Source organism: Hylaeus anthracinus, unplaced genomic scaffold (assembly GCF_026225885.1).
Source record: "Hylaeus anthracinus isolate JK02 unplaced genomic scaffold, UHH_iyHylAnth1.0_haploid 11985, whole genome shotgun sequence".
NCBI classification, from domain to species: Eukaryota; Metazoa; Arthropoda; class Insecta; order Hymenoptera; family Colletidae; genus Hylaeus; species Hylaeus anthracinus.
In genome coordinates this window covers 2,558,911-2,569,984 of record NW_026534333.1, presented here as the reverse complement: position 1 = coordinate 2,569,984, position 11,074 = coordinate 2,558,911, and the positions used below count along the sequence as shown (strand labels likewise).

At 33.7% G+C, this 11,074-nt stretch overlaps 4 protein-coding genes across 7 annotated transcripts; 3 read left to right on the top strand and 1 right to left on the bottom strand.

Moving 5' to 3' along the window:
• Nucleotides 1-267: 267 nt before the first annotated feature.
• Nucleotides 268-1,901, top strand: LOC128887155 (evolutionarily conserved signaling intermediate in Toll pathway, mitochondrial). 2 transcript variants are annotated; one of them, XM_054142737.1, is made up of 3 exons: nt 268-532; nt 603-1,442; nt 1,521-1,901. In XM_054142737.1, the coding sequence occupies exons 1-3, from the start codon at nt 517-519 to the stop codon at nt 1,805-1,807; spliced, it is 1,143 nt and encodes a 380-aa protein (XP_053998712.1). In that variant the 5' UTR covers nt 268-516; the 3' UTR covers nt 1,808-1,901. The 2 variants fall into 2 exon arrangements, with proteins under 2 accessions (XP_053998712.1, XP_053998711.1); XM_054142736.1 differs by having other exon boundaries at nt 270-1,442.
• Nucleotides 1,902-2,057: 156 nt separating this feature from the next.
• On the top strand, nt 2,058-4,997 carry LOC128887154 (alanine--glyoxylate aminotransferase 2, mitochondrial). Of its 2 annotated transcripts, XM_054142735.1 has the most exons (8): nt 2,058-2,339; nt 2,792-2,880; nt 2,998-3,182; nt 3,418-3,733; nt 3,815-4,018; nt 4,094-4,408; nt 4,546-4,797; nt 4,867-4,997. In XM_054142735.1, exons 1-8 carry the CDS (start codon nt 2,291-2,293, stop codon nt 4,978-4,980), a joined length of 1,524 nt encoding a protein of 507 aa, XP_053998710.1. In that variant the 5' UTR covers nt 2,058-2,290; the 3' UTR covers nt 4,981-4,997. The 2 variants fall into 2 exon arrangements, with proteins under 2 accessions (XP_053998710.1, XP_053998709.1); XM_054142734.1 differs by having other exon boundaries at nt 3,418-4,018.
• Nucleotides 4,998-5,120: 123 nt separating this feature from the next.
• LOC128887157 (transmembrane protein 64) lies at nt 5,121-8,430 on the bottom strand. Of its 2 annotated transcripts, XM_054142739.1 has the most exons (5): nt 8,203-8,430; nt 8,021-8,082; nt 6,997-7,594; nt 6,760-6,921; nt 5,121-6,661 (listed from the first exon to the last, which is right to left on the bottom strand). In XM_054142739.1, exons 3-5 carry the CDS (start codon nt 7,525-7,527, stop codon nt 6,497-6,499), a joined length of 858 nt encoding a protein of 285 aa, XP_053998714.1. In that variant the 5' UTR covers nt 7,528-7,594; nt 8,021-8,082; nt 8,203-8,430; the 3' UTR covers nt 5,121-6,496. The 2 variants fall into 2 exon arrangements, with proteins under 2 accessions (XP_053998714.1, XP_053998715.1); XM_054142740.1 differs by lacking the exons at nt 8,021-8,082; nt 8,203-8,430 and adding an exon at nt 7,669-7,905.
• Nucleotides 8,431-8,802: 372 nt separating this feature from the next.
• LOC128887368 (RCC1-like G exchanging factor-like protein) lies at nt 8,803-11,052 on the top strand. Its single transcript, XM_054143188.1, has 8 exons — nt 8,803-9,104; nt 9,182-9,439; nt 9,609-9,897; nt 9,970-10,142; nt 10,262-10,423; nt 10,541-10,668; nt 10,726-10,857; nt 10,924-11,052. Exons 1-8 carry the CDS (start codon nt 8,996-8,998, stop codon nt 10,999-11,001), a joined length of 1,329 nt encoding a protein of 442 aa, XP_053999163.1. The 5' UTR covers nt 8,803-8,995; the 3' UTR covers nt 11,002-11,052.
• Nucleotides 11,053-11,074: the final 22 nt, after the last annotated feature.

The window sequence follows — 11,074 nt, the reverse complement described above, 5'->3', positions numbered from 1 at the left end:
CTCTAGGGACCAGTGGAATTCATATGAGGAATTTATGTAATGTACATGTAAAATAGTACGCTGACAATTGTATAAATGAAATCAATTATTGTAAATCTACAGTTAATGGAAATTATGATACAGACATACTTGTAATGTTTCAATGAATTTTTAATCTAAAACCATTTACAGAAATAAATTCCTATGTAGGTTTGGTTTTTAGTACGTTTAGAAACATAGTCGGCACCACTTTTCGTCGACACGGGGATCCGCATGCCGAATCTGGGATCTCTGATCTATAATTACTATACGTTGTCGATGAACGAATGAATTGCCATGAAATGTATATTTGTTTATAATAAATATAAAAATTGAGTAACTTGACAGAAAATGCATCTAAATTTGATGCCAAATGGGCGATCAATGCTAAAACTTAAGAGACCAACGATTCTTTCGTAACTCTAACTGTACAAATGTATTTATCGAAGTAGTTACATTGAAGAAAAGAGGTTATAAAGAATAGTGTAATGAAAATCCATGAATTTCAATAAATGTGAACATTGTAAAATTTCGAAAGACAGTTAATATGTATTCTTTAATGAAAAGAACCTTTAACTTATTAGACAAAGTTCCGATAACCAAAGGATGGACGTTCACGCAATTAATGATTTTTAATCATTTTCATAAAAACCATCAAATTTTGTATGATGAAAAGAAGCATAAGGATGCAATAGCAGTTTATAATTTTGATATGATGGAAAAGAAGGAAAAAGAAACGTTTTTAGATGTTATACGTTTATACGTCAAGGATCGCACTTTGCAAAGGGGACAAGCCGACTTTATTAAATACGCTTTGAGACATATGAAAGAGTTTGGCGTACACAAGGATTTAGAAGTTTATAAAGCTTTGCTAGACGTATTTCCGAAAGGGGTACACATACCTACGAATATATATCAAATAATGATGTATCATTATCCAAAGCAGCAAGATGTTGCTCTCTTATTGCTTAGACAAATGGAAGAAAATAACGTGATGCCTGATTACGAACTGCAAGAAATGATTCTAAATATTTTTGGCGAAAGAAGTTATCCTATACAAAAGTTATATCGCATGATTTATTGGATGCCAAAGTTTTCCAGACTAAACCCTTGGCCTCTTCCTGAACCAACGCCTAAAGATCCGCAAGTACTTGCAAAATATGCTATTGCAAAAATATCTAGCATAGATGTACGAGCCAGGATTACGGTGTATAAAACGAAAGATGTGCTAGATGCTGTGGACGATACATGGATTATATCCAGTATAAGTAAATGGCAACAGACACTGCTTGCTGTACAACCAACCAATAAACCTTTAGTTATAGAAGGACCATTTATAATTTGGGTTGGAGATCAATGTATAGATTATTTTGTATTGAAAGGAGATCCCATAAAAAGGGAAGTTATTCCTGATACAACCGATGGTACGATGAAATTAACAATTATGAATGTATGATACGTTTAAACTGCTATAGAAATAAGTTTCGCCATTTAATTTTCAGATGTTTCTAATTTGAAAATCCCATTTTGGGAAAGTCTTCACACTAAGATACCTGTTACTATTCACGAACAAAACGATGGTGTATATTATGCGATGTGCGCGACCGGTACATCCTCTAAAGATTCCTTGTTATCTTGGATAAGGTGTCTAGAAAAAACAAATCCCATTCTAAACAGTATACCAGTAGTTTTCAAATTTAAATCACTTACCGACGATCCGTCGTATTTAGAAGATAAAAAGGCAAACGATAAGGAAGAGTTAGAGGATACAAAAATATTAAAGGAATAGTGATTAACTTATGGGTCAATTATTTAAAATGTATAAATAAAGTTGATTTTATAATATTTTATTTAATTTAAAATATATTCCCACTAAACAGTCACGACAATTGTCATCCTTTTTAAATATCTTATTATAGTTTGCGTCTTTTTATTCGAATATTCGATGCATAACGAAATTGTATATTGTAATATTCGTAAAAGATCTTAATTTCCTTTACGCATACGTAGCTCAACGAGCCTGTATTTATACATGAATGCTCGCATTAAAATAAACTCGTTTAACTTTTCGATTCTTGTTTGCATAATTACGCGGTATTGTCAGTCCGCAATCAGTCCTCGGACAGTTAAAAAGTTTCCAGTAACGATTCCTATTTGTAACGCAAACGGAACACACAACTATCGGTAATTCTCCGTAGAATAGTTTTTAAGCAGATACATTAATCTGAAAAGTGGATTTACCAATCGATTACGAACGAACATTCAAGCAATCATGCGCGTAAAAATCAGTGTTAGTACGCTGCACCTGATGAATTCAAAGTGTAAGTGTTCTACCAAACTGAATCATAGTTTACATCTCTGATTATATGTATTCTCATTACATTCATCAGTAGGTTTACTTAACATCAGTATTGGAAAGCATGTGATTTGTATATATCAACCCTCCGCACTCCAAACAGTTAGGCTGTATGGGTACATTGGCAATTTGTTCTATCATATGACCTTTTTTCAAACTTCTTACTGTAGTAATACATATCGTAGTACATATTATATACAGCTGGGCTCAGAAGTGCAAAGGGTTAACTTAAATTCAAATTTGTAACTTATGCAATATCCGGTAAGAATCGTTCCACGCTCTCTTATACCTGAAACAATATACATGTAATTTCCTGTCGCATAATTCAAACTTTCAAATGTATTTTGCAAACATTAAAATTTCTGAATTCAACAAATGAAACTTAGAATTACCCTAAAACACTAACTATTATATTAGGGTTCACCGTGCAAGGAAGATCCCTCGCGATCGATGCGAAGAGTTCTCTAAAAATGCCCGTTTGCGAGTATATACCTTCCACTTATACGGTAAGGTTTTGAGTTCGCCTAAAGGTATTCCTTTTTGTACATTAAAATATGATAAAATTAAATCTACTCTACCAGATGTACGTAAGTTTTCCTCTTTAAGTTTTCTTCTTTATTCAGGGCGCAAAGTACGAAAATGTGAAAAAAGCACGCGAATCAATCGTTTCTCCCTCTTTGAAATCATTTTACAAGCAGCCGTTAATGATACACGAAGGGCGAGGACAGTGGTTGTGGGACCATAATGGAAAACGATATTTGGATATGTTTGCAGGTGTTGCTACCGTATCTGTCGGACACTCTCATCCGTAAGTTCTAGAATGAAGGGACGTCTAGTATATCTTAGACCAGACTGCTTCCTTCGAGTTCCATTTTGGTGTCCTCACCTCGTCAAATTAATAAATCACTTCTTGGTATTATTTCTATAAAGATTCAAGTATCGAAAGAAGTATGTTGAATCGCTAATGTAATAAGACTACAAAATTCGATTTTAAGCAAGTCGAACGCAAAAATAAAACGCGTTTCCTTGTTCTTGTTATTCAGTAAAATAGTAGCCGCTATAACCGAACAAGCATCGAAGTTGAACCACGTATCTTCCGTTTATATGCAACCACGTCTACACGAGTACGCTATTAAATTGCTCAGCAAATTTTCGGGGAAGCTGAAGGTGGTTTATTTTACGAACAGCGGCTCGGAGGCGAACGAACTAGCGTTCTTGATGGCTAGACTTCACACTCGCGGCCACAACATTATTTCTTTAAAAAACAGTTATCACGGAGCAACGTCTGGGACTGCAGCCTCCACCGCGATAAGTACCTGGCGGTATCCTTTCCTCGTACAACCATCTGGATACGTGCACGTGAGTGAAAGATATTTCCAGAGTATACTGGAATACTCTGTATTATACCGAAGCATCCTGTATAATGCTTGCCAATTTCAGACAGTGTATCCAGACGTGTACAAGGGCGAGTGGGGTGGTTCCAAATGTAGAGACTCGCCCGTGCAAACGATTGGAAGAAGCTGCGACTGCACCGAGGAACGATGCATGGCGTCAGAAAAATATTTTCACGAATTCGAGGAAACGTTCAGCTTCGGTCTACCTTGTACGCAAGGTGTAGCGGCATTCGTAGCGGAGAGCATTCAGGTATCTTGTAAATATGCGCGAAAATTTGTAATATATTTTGCATTCGTTAATTGCATGGATTTTTTGTAACTTCAGGGGATAGGTGGAGCGGTGCAGTACCCCAAATATCTTCTTAAGAAGATGTACGACTACGTCCACGATAAGGGAGGTGTCTGCATAGCGGACGAAGTTCAGACTGGTTTTGGCAGAACCGGCGAACACTTTTGGGGTTTTGAAAATCACGGCGTCACGCCTGATATTGTAACCATGGCGAAGGGCATCGGTAATGGATTTCCTCTTGGCGCAGTCGTTACAACCACAGAAATCGCCAAGTGCCTAAACGATGCGTTGCACTTCAATACGTTCGGAGGAAATCCACTCGCGTGCGCTGTGGGGATAACTGTATTAGAAGTGAGTATATATTTATCATCTAAAATATTCATAAGTCGTACTTCGAACTACAAATTACAACTTCCTTATCAGTAGAACTAATTACAAGTAAATTACAAATAAATTATCGTAATGTATAAGTAACACTTATATTTTAGATTATAGAAGAAGAGGGTCTTCAAGAGAATGCACGAGTCGTCGGTACTTATTTGATCAGTCGTTTGAATACTTTGCTATCAGAATTTCCTGACATCGTCGGTGACGTCAGAGGGAAAGGGCTGATGATCGGAGTTGAATTAATTTCAAATCCAGAAACGAAACAGCCATTAGAAAATGAACGAATGCTCGAGATCTTCGAGGATATGAAAGAAATGGGCGTTCTTCTCGGCAAGGGAGGATTACATGCAAACGTAAGTTAACCAGGTCAAGTATTTATAATATTTAAATATGTAAATATTCATATCATTCGATACGTGCAGGTATTGAGAATAAAACCACCTTTGTGTATTACGAAAGAAGACGCAGATTTTACCGTTGCAGTTATTAAAAAGGCCTTGAAGAAACATCGAAAAGATTACTATTCGTGCATTTGAGGATTTTTAACGCGATACGTGGATACAATCCTTTTTATTTAGTAGAGTGATTTACAATTTCCATTATTTTTATTACAATGTTGTATAACGCAATTTTTCTATTCGTATCGTCACGACGCTTAAATTTAGCATACAAACTGTGTGATTGTATGGAAATTTATTTTATTCTGCGTTTTTTTAAAATAACATCTGTTACTTAATTCAAGAAACGGATATAACGTTTGATAGAGTTGAAGTAGACATTTGAATTAAAATTTCGTAATTGCATTCAATTTAAAAATTAAAAATTTTTAAATGGTTCAAACATGAGAAATCAAGTTCAAGAATACAATACAAGAACTATGAACGTTATGGTTGAAGCAATATGTTGCCACCATAACAAAGTAATACGGAAATTTTATTATAATTTCAACCATTACATAGTCTCAGTCTTCCAGATCAAATGCTTGTCGAGTTTACTTAATCTCTGCGACAACGTTTATTTATTACTCAAACGTTTTCTATAATCTTCGCGTAAATATAATTAATGTTTACGTATATATTCTAGAAACATATATACTTTTTCATGCTATACTTTAAACATGTATTACAAGCTAAAATATTCCGTATAATCATATATATAAAGCAAGGCATTAGATTTCGTTCTTTTCAAAATAACACATCTGCCTTCATTTAAATTCGATAACGTCATTTTCAATTATTTGAAAACAAATATTTGACTCGTTTTATAAATTCTAATTCTATCTCAAGTCTTCGACAAGTTATTTGATGTATTTTAAAGGGTTTTCAAAACTTAACATCTCGGAAGACTCGTTTATAAATGCATTATACAAATAAAATGCAAATAAAAATACAAAATTAATAACAGTACATTACAATCGATATAGATTAACAAATGTAAATAAATGTAAATCTTTTTACGTAGACGGAGATATTAAAATATATGGAGATTGTTCGTATTTGGAAACGAGATTTGGCACAAAACATACAACTTATTATTTCAGAAAAATGCTTACGAATGCGAACCTTCATCTGCCGTTGTTATTGCTTAAAGAATTCTATTACTTTATATTTAATTAAATAGTTATCCATTAATTATTGTTTGTATCACAAAATATTCAGTTCTTTTACAGTAATATTATATATGAAGAAAATGATTGTAATTATTTTTCCATTTCATGATTAAATGATATTAATTCTTTTACTAGTATACCTGGTCTAGTAGAATTGTTTGAAATAGCACTCAAACAAAATCTATTCGTATTTCTGTCACGCAGTGAAAGTGGTAAACGATTGATTTGTATATCTTGATCCAACATTTCTCAATTTTAACGAGTATGTCAAATAGAAGAATATTCTTTCTAATATGTAAACTATAATATATATTCGTATGATTGTTTGATATTAAATATATACTAAACCTTGTTTCTTCTACTTAATCGCGAATAGTGTGAATGATGTTGTTAGGTATGAAACATGCAGGTACCCATTGAAGAAGTAAAACTTTTATGCGAGTTTAGGCGATCAGATTCGTTAAAACTATTTTAGGATCCGGTAATGTATCGAGAAGATAATGAGAGGAGTCGGCCATCGAGGCTAGATCAGCCTCCAACAATGCTAGTTGAAGTTCTCTTCGCGCCTTTTGTACAACATACACCATTAACGAAATTCCTATTAAAATCTGAAAATGCAATAGATACGCGTATAGAATGTAGATTTTGTTTTGAATATTATCAGCAAAAGTTCGTAAGTTTCCAATTAAAAAAAGGAATAATTTACCTGAAAACAAAAGACAACGTAACCAGTTGCTGCTGTTGATCTATCTTCTAGAACATCTTGCATAGATCGCAAGCTACTGCCCAAATAAATATTAATGATTTGAGCGGGTAGTAAACCTAGCGCGCTAGCCAGATGGTATTGTACACCACCCATATTACTCACCTAAATATTTGAACATATTATTTTTTTTATATACTCACGAGTACATAGTTTAATATCATTGAAAAGTGTACATACTGCGAAAATAGTATTTTGCAGACCAAAAGGAATAGGAGTTAACCTCGCAAACAGCACAACTTTGAAAGCTTGCGGTCCAGAGATAACTCTGAGTATTGCTCTTGCTGTGTCATTTTGCAAAAGTGCCCCAAGAGGTAACTTTGATGACAAAGTGCTGAGAGTAATATGCGCTATGGCTATTCCCAGATTAGCTGATAATACTACCATCATGATACCTCTCAATATACCGAATAGGTAACCACTAGCAATAATAAGGAATAAATAGCCGATTACAATGGGAAATGAAACCACTGTGAACAGAGCAATAAATATTACAGCAACGACCCATATATTCTGATGTTCGATCCAATAGAGTAACACTTTAATGTAATCTCTGCAGATAAAAACGATCGCTCCCAAAAGAGCCAGTGTAGCTACTGTGACGGCGATGTAACATATAGAATTTGAGTTTATGCAGTTGCATTGTATCGATGTAGAATTTTTTGATGAACGAACACCGGTTTCCACATCTTCTATATTAAGTATATCCATGTCTAATGCACTTATCCCTCATTATGTATAAGGAAACAATCACTTAATCGTCATCTTCTGCTACTACCTAAGGGAAAAAATAATTTATAATAACCTCAGGTACGTAACATATGCTTATTATCAGTTTTACTTCTTGCTAACCATTAATAATAAACCACATAAGCTAATAGATAATGATCAACATAAAACCAAACAGTCTTAGTGTACTCTTATACAAATGAGTTTAAAGTCATAGAAGCTTTAATTATAGTGTTTCTAAAATAAAATGTATGTGTATCAGACAAAATTTGTAAAGTATATTTAATTGTATAAGAAACAATTATCTTTACGTCAGAAGTTGGTTTTCTTTTTTTAAAAAGCGCGAATAATACGACAGTAATATGAATGACTTTTGATATACGATATAATTGAACATTATCACTAAACATTAGCCGAATTATTAAATCAACAGAAAGGCAACCAAATGGCAAACATATAATAAAATTAATTTTACCTTTTGACACTATCATAATAAAGAATCCCGTAAATGGTTGTTTTCCTTATTTTCTATCATTGCTGTAATTTACAAGGAATATCAATGTTTATTTTCTGCTTTCATCTTGCTAAGCATTCTTACGGAAAAGATATAATCATTTCGCTATGAAGATACAATTCAATTAAAAAAGATAAACATACAATCCAATCAACCCGTCAGCGAAATCCGTTTACGTTTCTCATTCGCATAAAACGGTATATGCAGGTATATGATGATGTCAAAGCAGGAATATTTATGCCAACATATCTACAATTCGCCAGTAGAGGGTTGTGGTGGGTTACGAGTAGTTACAGAATAGAAATTTACAATTTCATTTTCAATTAATATATTAAATTTTAGCTCTCCATATTTCATACTTCATTTTTATGAATTATTCGGGATTTTATTTATTGAAATAATAATATGTGGGAGTAAATTAAACAATTAGTGGCGCCATCGGTGGGAAAACGCCTAAGTTTGTAGTGAAAATAGTTCTCCCAGTTTCTATAAGATGGCGTCACTAACCACAGGGTCAATAATTATTGCTGTATTAAATAACTATTAATGGAAATGATAAATTCGACATGTAAATTAATATATCGTAGTGTTAAAAAGCAATGAATAGTATTAATTATGTATTTATAAAAAGTAATGAATAGTTTATTAAAAGTGTGACAGTGAGAACTATTGTCGCTATAAACTTGGACGTTTTCGCGTCGATGGCGCCACTGGTATTTTGCTGATCAGCTGATAGAGCGGCTCAATGAGCGTTGGCTTTTCTGTATGCACCATATGCACCACTATGTACCACTATGTACGAATGACTGAAATGGCGGTTGCTTTATAAATTATAAAATTATTTACGAAAAAGTCGAAAATTTAATCGGTAAACGATACTTGAAAGTATCAGTCTCAAACCTGCTTGGCATTTCTCGAAGAAGGAATACATTAGTCATGTTGAATACGATGAAAACATATCTAAAAGATTACGTACGTAAACGTAGTAAAAACGTGCGTTTAAACAAACCAGAGAACAAGAAACCTATTTTAAAAACATTGCCAGGTATTAAATTGAAAGAAACATAACGTGAAAAGTCTGTAGTAAACTCTTAATACATTAATTTGTTAATGTTCTTATAGTTTTTCAGTATCCGATAAGCAAAACAGGAGATCAAAGAGTTTATGTTTGGGGTATGGCAGAGCATGGTGCTCTTGGAATGAAATCAAGCTTGACGTTTAAAGGTGTTTCTTATATCGCAAGACCAAAACGATTAGCTTTCGGTGAAAAAGTTGATGTGACCGATGTAACTTGTGGTTATGGTTTTACTGCGTTTGCTGTAAAATCAACCGATAAGAATGTTCTGTATGGAAGTGGAATAAACACCGATTCGCAACTTGGTAAGAACTGGATTCCTAGAGACTCTATATGTATAACTTCTGTAGATAAAAAGTATTGAAATATTTTGAGAAAAGATAAAGTTAAAAAAATATGGAGCATGAAAGATTCATTTGTACGTGCAAATTGGAGATTCCATGCATTAAAATGTATTTTTTTATATGCTAACAGGATTCAACGAAAAAGATAGAAAGTTCCCCAACGACTTGGTAGTAGAACCAAGGCCTATTCCTTTGCCTCTCAAAAATTCTTCCGCTGATATCATAGATATGGCAGCTGGAAGGGCACACCTGTTGGTGCTGACCAATGAAGGTTTATTTACATTAGGAAATAACGCGTATGGACAATGCGGTCGGCCTATAATAACTGATGAAAATTATAACAAAAGTAGAGTAGTTCATCACATACCTGATATTAAGGGCAACAAAATTAAGGCTGTATCGGCTGGTCAAGATCACAGGTATTAGATTTTATAATATATAATAAATAGTTAATTGAAATACATGAATATCCTTTTATTGCTATCCAATAGCATACTGTTGACAGAATCCGGGGAAGTGTATACTTTTGGTTGGGGCGCTGATGGACAAACGGGATTGGCGCATTACCGAAATGAATACAAACCGAGCTTAGTGAAAGGAGATTTAGCTGGACAGTATATTACAAAAGTCGCTTGTGTCGCGGATTGCGTGTTGGCACTCAGCGGTATCTGCAATATTCATGTATTTATGTTATAATAAATTCCATACTTTTATTTTACATTTAAGCGAAACGATAGCGATATTATACATGATTGCCTAATTGTAATTACCATGCAATTACAGATAAAGGAAAAGTATTTGGCTGGGGTAACTCAGAGTATGGGCAGTTACTTGCTAACAGCAACAATCATCAAGTAAATATAGCAACGGAAATAGGTGCCTTGCAAACAGTAGGCCACATTACTGACATCGCCAGTGGTGGTTGTTTTTGTATGGTTTTGAACAGTAAGTGTCACGAATCTTGTAATTAAGAATTCTAATTTTCAAATGGAGTATTCAATCGAAATAGTATATCTACGTTATTACCAGTTTTCCATCGCAATTATTTAAATGTGTGTATAGATACAGGTGACGTTTACGTATGGGGTTACGGTATTCTTGGTTTTGGTCCAGAAGTTACATTTGTTGCAAAGCCAACGCAAATTCCGTCTATTCTGTTCGGTAAAAATGCATACGAAAGAAATATTAAAGTAAGTCAGAAAAATTTCGATAAATAATGGAATGGAAATTAATTAGTTTCTCTGTAGGTAGTAAAAATATTTTGCGGTATGAGTCACCTGGCAGCCTTAACTAATACGGGCGATTTGTATATGTGGGGCTGTAATAAGTTTGGAGCTTTAGGACTAGGAGATGCTAAAGATCAATACTTTCCATTAAAGGTAAACTAATTATATTTATAATACAACAATTATAATATAATTACAAAATAATAATTTATGATATAGGTAAATGTCGGGGCTCAAGTAAGAAAAGTTGCTTGCGGAATAGATCACACAGTCACTCTTTGTAAACCTTTCATTTAAAATGTATTATATTTCCTGTTATATGTGATAATACATTGTTTATAAAAATTACATACGAGTCGCGGTTTTATTT